Source organism: Bufo gargarizans, chromosome 3 (genome assembly GCF_014858855.1).
Source record: "Bufo gargarizans isolate SCDJY-AF-19 chromosome 3, ASM1485885v1, whole genome shotgun sequence".
Taxonomy (NCBI): Eukaryota; Metazoa; Chordata; class Amphibia; order Anura; family Bufonidae; genus Bufo; species Bufo gargarizans.
In genome coordinates this window covers 29,222,193-29,241,012 of record NC_058082.1, presented here as the reverse complement: position 1 = coordinate 29,241,012, position 18,820 = coordinate 29,222,193, and the positions used below count along the sequence as shown (strand labels likewise).

At 44.9% G+C, this 18,820-nt stretch overlaps 1 protein-coding gene across 2 annotated transcripts in view; it reads left to right on the top strand.

Annotated features, from left to right (window-relative positions):
• The window catches only part of MED17 (mediator complex subunit 17), a 50,379-nt gene that overhangs the window by 12,509 nt on the left and 19,050 nt on the right, over window positions 1–18,820 (top strand). Inside the window, exons 2-6 of one of the 2 annotated variants that reach the window (XM_044286158.1) lie at window positions 1,557–1,723; window positions 7,779–7,998; window positions 10,922–11,058; window positions 15,557–15,641; window positions 15,816–15,821. In XM_044286158.1, the coding sequence (XP_044142093.1) occupies window positions 1,557–1,723; window positions 7,779–7,998; window positions 10,922–11,058; window positions 15,557–15,641; window positions 15,816–15,821 (615 nt within the window). The remainder of the gene's footprint in view (window positions 1–1,556; window positions 1,724–7,778; window positions 7,999–10,921; window positions 11,059–15,556; window positions 15,642–15,815; window positions 15,822–18,820) is intronic. The other variant, XM_044286159.1, reaches the window with a different exon arrangement.

Here is an 18,820-nt window from a genome sequence, read left to right as displayed (position 1 = left end):
TGGGGTCCATGTTACATAGAGAATACATTGGTTATATGGCGCCCAGGGGAGCGTGCCGCCATTTATTTTCAGTGGATTGAATAGCGACCCCTTTATGCCGCACACTGCAGGGCGCTGACATAGGAAATCCATCCCTCCCCCATCTCTTAGTGCAGCTCCCCAGTTCTTGGCCCCTCGCATGGATTCTGTGTGTAAACACTGGACTCCAGCATCACGTCCATAGCAGTGAAAATGGCAGTTCAAAGCATTCAGCGCATGTGCAGACACGCAGCAGGATCCCTGTATCTGCGCATGCGCTGAATGCTCTCTGAGCCGGCACAGAAGAGGACACAGCCGGGCACACGGGTAAATGACGTGACCTCCGCCATCTTGATTGCTGTAGACGCGGCTGCTGCTGGCGGCCAATGTTTGCACATGGAGTCCATGGACGGCAGGTTTCCCAGCACCCACCCACCTTGGCCTTGTAAAGGGGGCTTCAAAACGTAATTGACCCCTTTAATCATCTCCATGTGGAATACAGTAGAAGACCACCACCGGTATTTTTTGCCTATAAGATACACGACACAGGGGTCAGCAGCCTTCCACACTTTAGCCCTTAGCTGGAACTCTATGGTGACGGATGCCGCAGTATGTCACCTGTCTGAGGCGTCTGGTAACATACATACGTTTTTTGTCTGTCTTTTTAAATGTATGACAAAAACGTGATGTGAACCCAGCCCGGCCAGCGAAGAAGCAGAAGAGACCCCTCTGACTAGGATGGAGTCCATTCAGTTTCTGATCGGGATCCTGTCTTTTTACCAGACCAAAAAAGTGCTGCACACAAGGCTTTTTTTGTCCGGTCTTTTTGACAGAATCTGCAACAGCGGCTCCAAACGCAGATGTGAGCAAGTGTAGGCCTACGTATTATGTATCTGACTTACCGCGGCTTTCATACTCCTCCTCGGGTAAAAATACTCCTCAAGAATGGTAAGAGGAGTATTTTTACTCTTCCAGAAAAAATGTAGTGCGATCTCTGGTGGCCGAGCCTGCAGGAGCCCACATAGGCTGGTGCTTTTTCCTATACTGTCCAAGCACGACCACCACTGCTGGATTACAGGGTGGTCATAACCATAGAAACGAGCAGTGTATGATGTGATGGAAAAATGAATCCAGCCAGCAATGGAAGCAATATGGATAATAACAATACATTAGTAACCTTGTATTAACTTTCTCTACATAATAAATGTCTTTTGCTGAAGTGAGACGACCACCTTAAGCCTCATTCACACGACAGTATTTTGGTCAATGATTGTGAGCTGAAACCAGGATCTAAGGTCTAAGGAAAAGATCTTCTCCTGTGTTTAGAGCCGCACCTGGTTTTGACTCAATCACAGATGGAAATCACTGACCGAACACGGACTGTGTGAATAAGGCCTTACCCAGCCCTGTTGGAATGTAGAACTCTGTGCATTTTACGATGTGAGGTCCGGTAGCTTTATACTCCTTTTTTTTCTGGATGAAAGTGAATAAATGTTTTTAGTATTTTATTCACTATTTACGAACCTCGTTCCCCGCAGGTCTGGTGAAATTTCAGCCATCCCTGTGGCCCTGGGACTCGGTGCGGAACCATTTACGAGGAACCCTGACTGAGATGTGTGTATTGCACGATGTGCTGGCTGTGGTGAAAGACAAGAGGTTCATGCACCTGGATCCTGTCTCCCAGGAGTCGCTAACCCCAAAGCAGGTATGTACGTTCCGGGGTCACTACTGCAGCCTGTAGGTTCATTCCTATTGTGGATCTTTATGCAGATTTGTGCAGCCGCCCTCCATTCATTTTCTATAGGGCCACCGAAAAAAAGCCGAGCGCTGACTCAGCTATTTTTATGGGGAGACTGCTTGGTGGTGGCCGGACCAGAGTCCTCCAGCCACCACCTTACGGGCTGCATTCCCGATATAGGCACCGGCATATATAAAACAATGGGGGCATATCCTAGCGAAATGCCCCCGTTGTCTGTGATGAGACAACCCCTTTAAAGAAGCTCTGGTATAAAAACGGTTCAATCTCAAGCCCTTCTCTCTCCTCATCTGAACCATCGTCTAAGCGGATTTATGGCCAAATCAAACTTGAACTTGGTTCTAAATCAACATAGAAGATAATTTAGGGATGGAGAGACAAGGGCTGGAGACTGAACCGTCAGACGAGATCTTGATTTTTACTGTGAACGGCATTCTGCAGCTGATAATAGCTGTGATACATAGAAGCAGCAGAATCCAAACAATGCAAAATTTTAATAAAACCCTATTGCAAAAATACATGGATCTGTTTGCTGTAGTGATAGAACACTTGGCGCTACGCATTAGAGAGGATGAAACCTTTTTGGGGGATCTCCAGGGGAAATAGAGAAGAGAAAATAGGGCTTTATGCTGATGATCTACTCCTGTTTATGGGGGAGCCTGAGCGGACTCTCCCGAGTGCGATTGATGTGATAGAGAGGTTTGGCACCTATTCGGGCTTGCACATAAACTGGACGAAATCTGCTATTATGCCTCTCTGGACACATGACTGGCCGGGAAGCTTCCATAATTTACCGGTGGTGTATCACTTTAAATACATTGGTATTGTGATCACAAGGGACCCTCATGCGTCAGTGGCAAGAAATATAGACCCTATAGAATCTTTGTTCACTAAAAAGTTTAAGACATGGAAGTCATTGCCGCTTTCGGTAATGGGCAGATTGAACTTGGTCAAGATGGTGTTACTTCCAAAGGGTCTCCATCTCCTGTCACATGCTTGTGCCCCGGTCTCTAAAGCCTTCTTTGACAGGTTGCATTCGCTAACAGCGGCTTTTGTCTGGGGTGTAGCTAGGAGGAAGCTTTCCCTGAGCGTACTACAGAGATCTAAACTTCAAGGCGGGGCAGCCCTGCCTGACTTTTTCCTATATTGCATAGCTAGTCAGCTGAGGTATATAGCGGCATGGGTGAAGCAGGGGGACTTGCCGGGGCCGGAGTACTGGCTGAAAGAGTATCTTAATCTGACTATCCTGTGGCCTGTGTTGGAGTCCCCTAGCCTGATACTGCCCATAGGCTGGCTAATCAAGTCTGGAAAGCAGCCAAGCTCAACTCGTATAAGGATTTACCTGATGCAGTTCCAGTCTGGGATAATCCCATGTTTCCGCACTTAGCGAATCTGGAGGGGTCGGTGGTTTGGAAAGGGTGTGGGGTTCGGTCCTTGGAGGACTTGTATGTAGGGGGCGTGTTAAGATCTCTACAGAAATTGCAGGAGAAGTTCGAGATTCCCCACACTCTTTTCTACAGGTATCTCCAGTTAAGGCACCCCCTAGCTGCTCAGTTTAGTGGCGCGAATCGGAACATCTCTAAGTATCCCTTGATAGGGGTGCTAAGATCCCAGGGTCCCAAGGGTATAATTTCTGTATTATACACTCACCTGTTGGGAGACCGCATGGTATTCCAACCTTTGGAGGTAGAGGCGAAGTGGAAAGCTTCTATTCCTACACTTGATGCTGAAGAATGGGAAGAGGCTCTGTTAGTGCCCGCTAAAGTTTCTCCTTCGGTGAATAACAGACTAACTCAGCTGTTTATACTGCATAGAAGCTATTTATCCCCTCTCAGATTGTACAGAATGGGGGGATCTCCCAACAGCAGGTGCCATAGGTGTCAGGAGGAGAGGGCTGATTTCTGGCATTTGATTTGGGGTTGTAGTTTTCTTCTGGCCTTTTGGAAAGGGGTTGTGGATGTCCTCTCGACAATGGTCCCTGCCCAGGTAGCCAATTGCCCTAAAATATGCATTCTAGGAGTGCTAGATGAGGAGCTGTGGACGCATCACCAGAGGGTGTTTTTGGGGGAGGCTCTGTTCATGGCCAGGAAGGCGGTAGCATTGAGATGGATGGCTGACAGGCCTCCTACAGTCAGCCAGTGGAAAGCACTAGTAAATTAAGCTGTCTATGGAGAAAGTGGTCTATGCCCATAGGAAGTGCCCGCAGAAGGTGTGGGGGAGTGGTGCTCCTCGTCTCAGACCTTACACCCCATGCATATGCACTCTGTGTAGGCAGAGCCCTGTTCGAAATACCCCACTGACTGGTATTATGTAGCAATGTAATAAGTGTCTGCACAGGACGTTATGGAACACAATTTTCTGACTATTCTGATGTGATTGCTTCTTTTAAGTGATGTCGCCTCTGTCTTTTATGCTGCTCTTGTGTAATGTAATATGAAGTCTGGAACTCCCCTGCGAGGGCTGTGACGGCTTCCTGATGTCTTGATTTATGCCTTCTGTTAAACTTCAATAAAACGAGTTAAAAAAAAAAAAATAAAAATACATGGATTTAATTAACAATCTTGGGCCCCGTAGATGCTCATAGGTTTTAAAGCCTATGGGCGCCTCTGGGGCAGTTTTTTTGCACAGCGCTCACAGGGCCCAAGATGATGACTATGACATATCGAAGGTTTTTTAAGCTTTAAGCTAAATTCTTTGTGAACTGATAAAAATTTAGCTTAAACGGGTTCTCTGGGAATTAAGAAAATGAAAATACTTAAATATTACTTTATTATAAATATATTCTTAAATACCTTTCATTATTTATGATGGCTTGTTTTGTCTGGGGATCAATCATCAGCGTAACAAAATGGCTACTGTCCTATTAGTTCACACAAAACCTGTCCTGATTGCACAAAAGGACAAATTACTTTACAACACTGAGGTAAAGAGCTGCATCATCCCCCTCTCTGCTCTGCTTGTCAGGGGTTATCTTGAATACAGATGATAAGATCTTAATTTAGTTCATGAGGAGACATGAAGTACAGAGAGGACGGACAGGACAGGCTGTGGTAATGGAGACTGCATACAAGAGCTGCTGCTCATCAGCCACACCTCACCCTCCTCTCATGTCTCCTCATCATCTCCATTCCCACAGAGATTCACCTGTATTCAGGATCATGATTCCTGACAATTTATAAATAAGCCTCAAAAAAAGTACATTGCTTAGTGGCGTCGCAGGTCCCAATGGTGACGTGGGTACAGTTCACACAGGTGAAAGCGTTTCTTTTGGTTGGACCGCGCTGCCTCAGAAGTCACAGGAAGTCCACAATCGAAGCCAGCAAAATAATCACGGACATGTGGAAGCAACCAGGCCAGTCAAAGCCTCTCCTCCTCTCCTTTCCAAGCTTCTATGGAACACCAAAATTGCATCCAATAGTGAAGTACCGTCATGCAAATTGGAGTAAAAATGGTTTTATTATACTCACAATGTACAAGTATATACGAGCAATATACAATGGATCAATCACCCGACCCAGGTTTTGCTCAGTCAAGCTTCATCAGGGGTATTCATCCCACCCACTCCAGGGCGGTCTTATAACGGGTCAGGTTGGTTTGCACCCGCCTACCCACTCACACATGATCCAATCAATTATAAATTTAAATAATCAAGACCTCAAATCACACAAATGCATGTCCAATAAAACAATATGAAATCCATAAAATACATAAAACAGGGACATTACAAATAGATCTATCATACATCGGTATATAACCTCCTGTAGCGATCTATGACTACTCATATTCCTTTACTATCAGTTTCATTCATACTACTCCCTCTTTACTCTAATAAGTCTCCTAACCAATCACAGACCACATTATCCTTAGCCCACCCTCCTCCATTCATAAAGACGGCAACTCCCCCACATCACATTATATCTCCTGGCCAATCACAGATCAAATTAGCCTTAGCCCGCCCTCCTCCATTCATAAAAACGGCAAATCCCCCATATCGCATGATGTTGTCCAGCCAATTCAATTCCACAACCTTGGAAGGTCCTAGCTCGATACAACACCACACTCACAGGTCCTAGATCAACCGAGAACACTTCATCGCTTCAGGTAAGACAAGGTTTTAAATCAAATTCGGCATTCAGGCCTTTTGGTTGTAACGTTCCCATTTTATATATCCATTCCACCTCTCGTTTATTTATCCGTTTTACTCCATCCCCTCCACGCCAGTGTGGCTTGACTTGTTCCAACCCCACAAAGAACAAACCACTGGGATCTTTTCGGTGCACCATTTTAAAGTGCATCGAAACACTATGGGTTTCCAGCCCCCTCTTGATATTCCTCACATGCTCCTGAATTCTCATTTTAAGCTTCCTGAGGGTACGTCCCACATATTGGAGTCCACATGGGCACTCCAACATGTAAACCACCCCTACACTCTCACAAGTAATTTGCCCTTTTAACCTTTTATATTCACACTTTTTTCATTGGAGTGCACAGATTGAATATGCATTTTATTTTATTTTTATATTTTTCCGATTCTTACATGGCAAGCAGAACCCACGCCAGTTAAACTTGTTCCCTTTGATTATCTTCTCTTGATGATTAGCACTATGTACTAGTTTGGTACGTAGACAGGGAGCCTTTTTGAAAATAACTACCGGTTTTTGTGGAATATCCTTCCCCAGCACAGGGTAATTTTTTTTTAAAGTGGACCAATTTTTCCTAATTGCATCTTTTATCAAACCCGCCTGCGTATTGATTCCTGACAAGCAGAGCAGAGAGGCGGGTGAGGCAGCTCTATGGCTCATTGTGGTGAAGTAACTTGTCCTCCTGTGTGATTAGGACAGGTTTTGTGTGTACTGATAGGACGGTGGCCATTTTATTTCTCCTAATGATTGCTCCCTAGACAAAATGAGCCATTCTAAGTAATGAAAGGTATTTGTGAATATATTTATTATAAAATAATATTTAAGTATTTTCATTTTTTTAAGACCTGGAGAACCCCTTTAAAGGGAATAGCCCATTTTACACTTTGGTGGCATATCGTTGGGATATGCCACCAGTGTCCAATAGATGAGGGTCCCAGAGGCGGGATCTGCACCTATCTCTAGAAGGGGAAGCCCAAAGTGAACAAGGGCGCACCACCCTCCAATCACTTCCATGGAAGTTCTGAAAATAGCCGATCACTGGCTCAGCTATTTTTGAATCTCCCATAGAAGTGAATGGAGAATGGATTTTTAATTGACTTCAATGGAAGTTCCGGGAATAGCCGAGCGCGCTCAATTGGCTCTTTTTGGAACTCCCATACAAGTGAATGAAAAGCATGCCACACATGTGCGGTGCGCTCTACTTCTCTTTGATGGTCCAGTTCCTGAGATAGATGCTGGTCCCATTAGTGGCATATCCTAGCTGTATGCCACCAAAGTGCGAGATGGGCCAACAGCTTTAAATCAATGTTTTTTGAGCGGTCAGGAAACTACAAATCGAGCAGTCAGAGCTGCTTTCTGACCGATGGGTGAGAAGTAGAACAACTGTCTGAAGAGGTGGCGGAGATGAAAGCTGTAGAGGACAAACTGCTGAACATTTGTAATAACGACCAATTTTTAGCCCAAAAATAAGTAGAATGCAATGATAAAAAATGGCCCCAAAGGTGTCCATAGTGTTTGAAGGGATTCTCAACCATTTGAGGGAACAATTCCCACGGATAATCTGATAGTGTTCTGCTGTTGGGACCCCCATTGATCACCTGTAATCTAAAAGTGAACCTGACGCAGGGGAAGTAGAGTATAGAAATCAGTAGCCCGTCAGTGTAATACACAGGTGTGAGGGGTCTTCTCTCTGCACTGCAGCTAATCACTCAATCGCTGGCAGCAGCAGTGACCCCCCCCCCCCCCCCCCCCCCCAAGCACCTCCTGCATGTCGAGTGGGGACCCGGTAAGCGTTGGAACGGTGGTGGAGCGGTGAGGTGAATAATGGTTTGAAGTTGGTTTTTGTTTTTTACTTCTTTCAGAGTCAGCACAGTTTGCTGTTGGTTTCTAAAAGGAAATTCCTTCTCGGCGCTGCCCAGATTCTACTTAAAGGAGGCGAACGATTGTCAAAGTCTGTAGCAGAGAACCAGGAGAACAAGAGGCAGCGCGACTTTAATTCTGAACTGCTGAGGTTACGCCAACATTGGAAGCTGAGAAAGCTGGGAGACAAGATCCTGGGGGACCTGAGCTACAGGAGCGCAGGTAGATCTCGTATAATATGGTATATGAAGCTCGGCTTTCAGCTTCTACACTAAGAGCAAATGGGTCTCGGATGACTGGACAAAGTTTGTCACTTCTAATCTATCCTCCCGAAACCGTGATGTCAGAAAATCCTTGTATGCAGCACGCGTCCTTCTGGTAGACTGTGCGATGAAATAGGAATTAGACTTACCGGTAATTCGATTTCCAGGGAGTCCTTCATGACCGCACCACTGGAGGTTGTTCTCCTTTGACCTTCATGGGACAGGAAACACAGAGGTTAAAGGGGTTATCTGAGACTAAAAAATGTCCCCCATATGCCCGGGCCCCTCACACTGAATCTACTTTTACCTGGCTCCCCGTGTTGCTCCCAGTCCCCACACCGCCGCTCCTGCTTCTCCCCGTGCGTGGATGAACACATCCAGTGTTTGCAGATAGCCAATGGCAGACGACAACAAGCCTCGTCCCCGCCTGCTATTTGCTGCTCCCCCCGACACCAGATTTTTTCATCCACGCACGGGGAGAAGCAGCTGCAGCGGTGCGGAGACCAGGACCAGGAGGGCGCAGGGAACCAGGTAAGTAGATTCAGTGTGAGGGGCCCGGGCATATGAGGGGGCATTTTTTTTGTCTGGGATAACCCCTTTAAAAATCCCCTCCACTGTTTTCCAGATTACCACATCAAGATGGATGCAACTGATTTAGTAAAACCATAGGAAGTCTTATATTCTAAATTCCCATAGTAGTTAGTAAGGGAGGGAAAGTACGGGTGCTGTCAAAGGCTACGTGCACACAAATGTTTGTTTGTTTTTGTTTTGTTTTTTTGTTTTTTTTGCAGATAGGATGCGGACCTATTCCTTTCAATGGGTCCGCAAAAAATGCGGACAGCACACCGTCAGTGCTGTCCGCATCAGTATATCCATTCCATATGAAAAAAAGACGGATGGCATACAGATGTCATCCGTTTTTTTTTTTTTTTGTGGACCGCAAAACACACACGGCGTGTGCATGTAGCCTAAGTCTAATTTCTATTTCTCAGTTTATCCCTCATGACGGCACCACCGGAGTAATACTGGATTACATCTTCTTTTGGGGGGCAAAGCCTAAGAACGGCATGTCCAAGGTGTTTCTGACTAGATAGAACATTCCATCTAGAATCAGGGAATTACTATGAGAACAGAAATCTGAGTCTACAAGAGAATCTAAATCTTGAAAAGATTTTATTTGGAAACCCAGGACCAACCCTGACACTACCTCTCATCCAAATCTCTGACCAACAACCCTGCGTCTGTCCATAGACTTGTATACTTATTTAGAAACGTAGGGGTTCATTTACGAACCAGAAATACACCTATATTAATCGCAGTCTGTGACTTTTTCCCACTCACGCCAGGTCTAAAAAAGAGGTGTAGGAGGGCTGGGCGGCCCGTCTCATTTACTATTTTCTACACCTACATGGCATCTGCATAACTACTGCGGATCCACCGCCAGCTATAGGGGATATTAAGACCGATGTCTAAAAGGACCTTAGAATATTGGTGATCAGGAAATAAAGTATTGGCAAGAAAGATGGCTGACCTCCACTCCTAAGACTAGTTCAGATGATAAGTACCACCTGAGGGAGGAGAAAGAGGCCACAGTCTCAGATACTGTAACATCATATATAAGTACTGCTCCAAGATGTAGACCCCTTGCTGATGTTCATTCACCAGAACCCATAATATGATAATTGACCAACCCCAGGGTGAGCTACAAGGCATTGGTAAGAGGCCGAGCCCTGGTGCGCAGTGTGCTCTCCTTCACTTTGGGGGGGTTCCTGAAGGTAGGTGCGCACTTATTGGTGACCTATACTAGGGGTATGCCATTAATGTCTGATGGTCAAACTCCTTTAACCAACCCATGTAGGGTAGAGGCAGCAGCCCACTGGATAACTGTTAGATCAGTGGAGGACTGACAGCTGAGGGCCCATCAATTTTGAAAACGGGGGCGCCATATGCCTGAAATGAATGGAGCGAGTGGTCAAAGATTTATATTGCTGCCCCACTTTTATTAGGGACTGGCGAGATAACGGCACGGAGCTTCACTGTCTCCAGCAGTCTGAGAATGAATGATCAACCTCCTCTCCATTCATATGGGGCCCTCTGTCTCGTGACTGATGGGGGCCCCAGCGGTTGCCCCCACCCTTTAATAATGGCTGGATATTCTATATTCATGGGTATTCAAACATGTATTACCCATGGGTGTCCGACCAACAAAATAGTGACCATAAGACTCTTAGCTTATGAGACAGTCTGGTGCCTCTTGTGCTAGACCTCATGCACACATGTATGAGACCCTACTGTTTCTCTTTATGCCCCCAATTTGATGATGGGGGGGGGGGGGGGTACTGGTCAGTGGGAGACATCAGTCGTGACCCAGTAATTGTGATACATTGATAGTAATGTTAAAGTGGCCGACCCCTCTAAAGTAACAAGGCTGTAGAGCTGTTGAGAACACCATGAAGACCACTGCAAAAATGCTGAAACGTGTGTGTGTGAAACCAGGCTAAGGCGCCATTCTCGCAAAAAGCCACTGGGCAGCCACGCGGGACCCACTTACCATTGTTTTCAATGGGAGGCCGAGGTTTATGGCCGCAACTGCACCAAGAAACCGTGGCCGCATGAAACAGGACCATGGCCTCCCATTAAAGACAACTGGCGGTGTATTCCGTGCAAGTGCCCGATGGCATTTTGGCACAGAATCCTCGCCACATTATGTCTGTAAAAACCGCCATATGACTGGCCTTTGAAAGAACTGAATCCTTTTTGCTTACAGGTTTAATGGCTGTTTATTTGCCGGTTGTCCTGTAGAATTCTCAGGATCCGATCTCTGCTGGTTCCTCATGTTCCTGCTCTGACGTCCTCTCCTTTCTTTTTCCTCCATGGGGTAGGTTCACTCTTTCCTCACCAAGGAACATTCGAAGTCATAAAGAACACGGACATAGATCTAGATAAGAAAATCCCAGAGGACTACTGCCCGCTAGACGTACAGATACCCAGCGATCTGGAGGGCTCCGCTTACCTGAAGGTCTGTCATTTTGTTTTTTAGATCCTTATAGCATCTTAAACCTAAAATGTCACTGTATGTTACCCCAATGCCACACACTCATTCACCCCATGTAGGACTCCCTGATTAGGTCCGATGACTATCTTAGCTGTTGAAGGCTCTGTCTGCATCTACTGGAAGCCACTGTGCTGGTGTGAACTAGGCTTGGCTCATTCCTTTTTGTATTGGCAGCAGACACACGTCCTTCATAACATGGGGGGAAAAACTATAAATTTGGTATCTCCATAATCGTGTATAGGTGCAGAAAAACGTTAACGGGTTTTCACATCTCAGTATTTGTGGCATACCGCCAGGATATGCCAAAAATGTCCTGTAGTAGTGGATCCCAGCTCTGGGACCTGCACCTATGTCCAAAACGGGGCCTCTAAAGCGAAGCGAGAGCAGTTGCACATGTGCGGCCTCTGTTCTTTCACGACTGGAGGAGTTCTGAAAACATGCTGTGCTATTACCCGAAGTCCCAGAACGGTGAGTGGAGAGGTATCTGCACATGTGGGGTGTGATATGCCACAAATGTTGAGATGGGTAAAACCCCTTTAGCATGGCATTTCTGCCACCCAGTTAAATCGAAACCCAAAAATGGTGGAATAACAGTGGTGCCGTTAAAGAAAAAAATAATCTTGTCCCCCCAAAAAAGCCCTACAACTACGTCAGTGGAAAAGTAGCAAGCTATGACTTTAGGAAGGCGGGGATGAGAGATTTTCTCTGCTGCCAAAATTGGTTGACTTGGTCCTCAACCCTTTCGTTACCAGTGGTGTGCCGCGCATGGCGCCCGCTCGCAAGTGCAGCGGACATCTTGGCCGGCAGGTCTCTTCTGTTAGAAACAGCAGAGACCTGCGGCTAATTACTGTGACAGGCAAGAATGCCAATTGCGGTAACTAAAGGCTTTAGATGCCGTGATCAAGTGAAATCACCGCATCTAAAGTGTCAAAGACTTGGGGCTGTCGGTAGTTGCTTTGAGTGCGCTGAGCCTCGCTGACAAAGCTCACAGCATTCATGCTGAAGTTCTTGTTTTGGCCACCAGATGGCAGGCCAACATAAGAAATGAGCAAATATACAGTAATAAATTCATTTTAAAAATCCCTGATTGTTCAAAATTAAAAAAATAGATTTTATGTATAAGCTTCAAAATCATTACAAAAAATGTGAAAGAAAAGTGTATATAAAAAATATAGAAGTTTAAATCACCCCCCCCCTTTCCGTAATAAAAAAATAAATAATCTAAATAACAAAAAAATATAAACATCATGGGTATCACCGCGACTGAAAACGCCTGCACTATTAAAATCTAAAAATATTTTTCCAATACGGCGAATGGCGTAATGGAAAAAAGGGTCAAAATGGCCAATTTGGCCTTTTTTCATTGCTTCTGTTAACCCAACATTTTTTATAAAATGTGATCAAAAAGTAACACGCACACCAAAATGGTATCAATAAGCACTATAGATTGTCCCGCAAAAAATGAGCCCCCCCACAGCTCAGTAGATATAACTATAAAAGCAGTTATGGGGGTCAGGATATGGTGATATTTATATATTATACTGTCCTCTGGTGTATATACAGTATACTGTCCTCTGTAGTGTGTATGTGTGTGTATATATGAAAAACAGTGGCAGCACCGTCCCTGATATGAAGTAGTGGGTGCAGCTGGCCCAAAATGGATTAAAGCCAATCCAATAAATACAAAATAGAAAAAGGATGGGCAGCACTCCAAGAAATAACAAAAAAACTTTATTTACCCCAATGGAGCATGCGACATTTCGGCTCTAGACAGGAGCCTTCCTCAAGCTATATATATATATATATATATATATATATATATATATATATATATATACAGTACAGACCAAAAGTTTGGACACACCTTCTCATTCAAAGAGTTTTCTTTATTTTCATGACTATGAAAATCATAGATTCACACTGAAGGCATCAAAACTATGAATTAACACATGTGGAATTATATACATAACATAAAAGTGTGAAACAACTGAAAATATGTCATATTCTAGGTTCTTCAAAGTAGCCACCTTTTGCTTTGATTACTGCTTTGCACACTCTTGGCATTCTCTTGATGAGCTTCAAGAGGTAGTCACCTGAAATGGTTTTCACTTCACAGGTGTGCCCTGTCAGGTTTAATAAGTGGGATTTCTTGCCTTATAAATGGGGTTGGGACCATCAGTTGCGTTGTGGAGAAGTCAGGTGGATACACAGCTGATAGTCCTACTGAATAGACTGTTAGAATTTGTATTATGGCAAGAAAACAGCAGCTAAGTAAAGAAAAACGAGTGGCCATCATTACTTTAAGAAATGAAGGTCAGTCAGTCCGAAAAATTGGGAAAACTTTGAAAGTGTCCCCAAGTGCAGTCACAAAAACCATCAAGAGCTACAAAGAAACTGGCTCACATGCGGACCGCCCCAGGAAAGGAAGACCAAGAGTCACCTCTGCTGCGGAGGATAAGTTCATCCGAGTCACCAGCCTCAGAAATCGCAGGTTAACAGCAGCTCAGATTAGAGACCAGGTCAATGCCACACAGAGTTCTAGCAGCAGACACATCTCTAGAACAACTGTTAAGAGGAGACTGTGTGAATCAGGCCTTCATGGTAGAATATCTGCTAGGAAACCACTGCTAAGGACAGGCAACAAGCAGAAGAGACTTGTTTGGGCTAAAGAACACAAGGAATGGACATTAGACCAGTGGAAATCTGTGCTTTGGTCTGATGAGTCCAAATTTGAGATCTTTGGTTTCAACCACCGTGTCTTTGTGCGACGCAGAAAGGGTGAACGGATGGACTCTACATGCCTGGTTCCCACCGTGAAGCATGGAGGAGGAGGTGTGATGGTGTGGGGGTGCTTTGCTGGTGACACTGTTGGGGATTTATTCAAAATTGAAGGCATACTGAACCAGCATGGCTACCACAGCATCTTGCAGCGGCATGCTATTCCATCCGGTTTGTGTTTAGTTGGACCATCATTTATTTTTCAACAGGACAATGACCCCAAACACACCTCCAGGCTGTGTAAGGGCTATTTGACCATGAAGGAGAGTGATGGGGTGCTGCGCCAGATGACCTGGCCTCCACAGTCACCGGACCTGAACCAAATCGAGATGGTTTGGGGTGAGCTGGACCGCAGAGTGAAGGCAAAAGGGCCAACAAGTGCTAAGCATCTCTGGGAACTCCTTCAAGACTGTTGGAAGACCATTTCAGGGGACTACTTCTTGAAGCTCATCAAGAGAATGCCAAGAGTGTGCAAAGCAGTAATCAAAGCAAAAGGTGGCTACTTTGAAGAACCTAGAATATGACATATTTTCAGTTGTTTCACACTTTTTTGTTATGTATATAATTCCACATGTGTTAATTCATAGTTTTGATGCATTCAGTGTGAATCTACAATTTTCATAGTCATGAAAATAAAGAAAACTCTTTGAATGAGAAGGTGTGTCCAAACTTTTGGTCTGTACTGTATGTACACACAGTTTACTGTCCTCTGTAGTGTGTGTGTGTGCGTAAATACACAGTATACTGTCCTCTGTAGTGTTAATTACTTTACACCGTTTAGTGTCATCTTCGAAAATTGATACTTTACTGTGCAAGCCTTCTACAAGATCATTAATAAATATATTGAAGAGAATAGGGCCCAATACTGACCCCTGAGGTACCCCACTAGTGACAGTGACCCAATCTGAGTGTGTACCGTTAATAACCACCCTCTGTTTTCTATCATTGAGCCAGTTACTTACCCACATACAGGCGTTTTCTCCCAGTCCGTGCATTCTCATTTTATATACTAACCTTTTATGTGGTACAGTGTCAAATGCTTTGGAGAAGTCCAGATACACGACATCCATTGATTCGCCGCTGTCAAGTCTACAACTTACCTCCTCATAGATACTGATTAAATTAGTCTGACATGACCGATCCCTCACGAAGCCATGCTGATATGGCGTTATTTGCTTATTTCCGTTGAGATGCTCTAACATAGCATCTCTCAGAAAACCTTCAAACAGTTTACCCACAACAGATGTTAAACTTACCGGCCTATAGTTTCCAGGCTCTGTTTTTGGACCCTTTTTGAATATTGGCACCACATTTGCCATGCGCCAATCCTGGTCCGGTGATGCTTCTCTTCTTGTCAGAGAGTGCAACTGAGCATGTTCTGACAAGTAGAGAAGAAACTTTACCAGACTGGATTAATGCGTAGCCAGCAGACCAAAACAAATGGTGCCTGCATGCCCACAGCAGGTTTACTGGTCCAACATTTTAAGACATGGTCTAGACACCATAGTCCTTTTTTTTTTTTTTTTTTTTTTTAGTTTTTTTTCTTTTTTTGCTTCATATAACATAGCTAATTAATAATTAACAGTCCTTTAGCCTTACACAAAATCTTTTTTTTTTTTTTTTATACTATAATGGGACATCTCACAAATAGTTTGACCACAGAACTGCATTTGTTATGTTGCAGGTTTCCATTCAGAAGCAATCATCAGATATTGGTGACCTCGGCACAGTGAATCTGTTCAAAAGGCCAGTGCCCAAAGCCAAGCCAGGTAAATTTTGAGGACTACATGTGCTGTATAGTGGGTTCTCCCACAGTCCCCAAATTTAAAACAAAAATAGTAATGGGCTGTTCTAGACATTAACATAAATACTCGCCTGTTGCTCCGTTCTTTCTCTGTTGCGGTCCTGCGGTGATGACGCTGCGACTCCCTGCTCTTCACAAGTTGGAGGTTTGTTTGTATTTTATTACATTATTAAATGTTCAAGGGGTTTTCTGGTTACACAAAAAATAACAGCAGCATTATGTAAGTCGGATGATGAAGTTCTCAGAACATTTTGACTCCTCCAGGGTAACTGTGATCTGTGATCCGCACCTTCTGTGTTTAAATCCCCTCTCAAGACTCACGGGGAGCGTCTGTAGCATCAGATCTCTGCTTCTCCTCTCCGTCACAGCTCTAACGTCGCATATCCAAGCCTGCTTGGAGCCCTGACCGATAAACCCGCGCTAAGACAAGGCGTCATTGCTGGCATCACATCTACAGGGAAAGGTCCAGGAGAATGAGCCCTGAGAGGCAAGGTCGCTGATGATGTGTCTGTAAGGCAGAGCCTCATATGTAAATGTGATGTCATCGGGTTAGGGAACTAACAACAGAAAATGTCACATGGCCGTCCATGGAGTGCAGGAAAATGGGGCATCACAGATCACTGAAAAGCCAGATTACCCCATTAATAACTGGGTATTTATTTCAAGACTCTAATATTGAAGAGCTAGCCTTAGGTTAGGTCATCAATATCAGAACCTCAGGGGTCCAATTGTCGGCACCTGTGCCAATCGGCTGTTTGCAGGAGCCACGATGGGCCGGAACAAGCACAGCTCTGTACCCTGTGTGGTGGCTCGGAAATGTCCTGCAAGCTCCGTCCCCATGGGACTGACCTGGATGTACTTTCCAACAGCGCTATCCTGTCTACTAAGCTGTGCTGACACATTGCAGCCCCCCCCACTGAATTCTGTGCTATGTTTTGTGCCGTTAGGTCTTGTAGTGCAGTAGAGCTCTCCCTAAAACGTGCTTTAAAGGGGCTTTTCAGGACTTGCGTTTTAAAGGGGTCCTGCCATGATTGATGTCAAAAATGAAAATCCGAGACCTCATACAGTACATGACAACCTCTTCCTAATAGGGATGAGCGAACTCGTGGAAGTTTTGGGTTCGGCCGAACTTCAGGTCAAAGTTCGGGTTCGGGACCCGAACTTGACCCCGAACCCCATTGAAGTCAATGGGGACCTGATATTCACTTTATTATTTTTTGCTATAACATGGTTATAGCGGAAAATAATAGCATTCTTAAGACGGAATGCAAAAGAATAGAATATGGCCATTTAGGGGTTAAAAAAAAAACACACGGTGAGCGCGGGGACATCATCACAGGTCCTTTTGGGGGTCCTGCTGAAAGAAGATAGAAGACAATGCGGCAGCGAAATCAAGTGGATGAGGTGAGTTGTTGTTTTGGGGTTTTTACCCCTAAATGGCTATATTCTTTTACATTCTCTCTTAGGCTACTTTCACACTAGAGTTATTTGAATCCGGCGTTCAATTCCGACACCGGAACTGCCCGCCGGATCCGGAAAAACGTGTGAAAACTGATTACATTTGAATCCTGATCAGGCTTTCGATCACAATGGAAAAATGCATTGGAAAAAACGGATCCGCCATTTATGGACTTTAACTTTTTTTTCCTATTTTTTGGGTTTAACATGCAAAAGCCGGATCCGTTTTGACTGAACACACAGGGCCGGATCCGGCGTTAATGCAAGTCAATGGGAAAAAAAGCCTGATCAGGCGTTCAGTCAAAGTGTTCAGGATTTTTGGCCGGAGGTAAAAATACTGCATGCTACGTTTTTCTGAAAAGCCTGATCAGTCAAAAAGACTGAACTGAAGACATCCTGATGCATCCTGAGGGACGGACTCTCCATTCAGAATGCATTAGGATAAAACTGATCAGTTCTTTTCCGGATTTGAGCCCCTAGGACGGAACTCAGCGCCGGAAAAGAAAAACGCTAGTGTGAAAGTAGCCTTAAGAATGCTATTATTTTCCGCTATAACCATGTTATCATGGAAAATAATAAAATGAGCCCATTTCAGTGAAAAAGTCCAGGATCGCAAAGTTTGGTTTCGCTCATCCCTACTTCCTAACAAAGCTAGAACCGGCCCTGTACCTCACATGGGTCCAGGGATCTCCTTATTCACTGCTCCAGTTCCTCTGCTAGATCAGGGCTGGCAAACCTGCATCTCTTCAGCTGTTGCAAAACTACAACTCCCACCATGGCCGGCTGATAGCTGTAGGCAGACTGGGCATGCCGGGAGTTGTAGTTTTGCAGCAGGTTGGCCATCCCTGTGCTAGGTTATCTTCAGCCTGGCAGCTCGGGGGGCATGTCCTTTCTGCTGCAGCTCTCTCCCTGTAACTGTGTCAGCTTCTAACAGAACCTGTGGCTGGTGCTAGTTAAAGATTTAAACTGAGCATGTGCGACCAGCTCAGTAAAACGGACAAAAAAATAAGGAAAAGAACAAACAGCAGGTGGCGCTATACAGATACATTTTATTGAATAGCTCACTGGCTATTCTTAATTTTTAATTACATGCAATTACAAAAGTATTAAGATCCAGGTGCTGGTTTGAAAAGTGTAGCATATTATCAATATCGATGGGGGTTTGACTTCGGCACCCCTGCCAGTCAGCTGTTTTGAAGACCCCCAACTGATCAGACATTAATGTCCTATTCTGAGAATAGGTCATCAGTATTTAAAGGGGTTGTCCAGGAAAAGATAATTATGACTTATCCTCAGGAGAGGTAATCCGTTTCAGATCAGTGGGGGTGCAACACCCAGGACCCCGGCCGATCAGCTATTCCTAGGCCAATGACATCACAGTACATCGGTCACATGACCCATTCAAGTCAATGGGGCTGAGCTGCAATACCAAGCACTGCCACTATACAATGTACGGCGCTGTGCTTGGAAAGCTGCTGGGAGCCTGCATCGCTCACCAGAGCATCGGTGAGGGGCAGCGGCTCCATGAAACCGCGGGGGTGCTGGGACTCGGACCCTCACCCATGTGATAATGATGACCTATGCCAAGGAAAAGTCATCTTTTCTAGGAGAACTCCTTTAATTCCTGGAAAACTGCTTAGGGCAGTGTTTAGTCAGTGTTTGATCAGTGATTGTGAGCCAAACCCT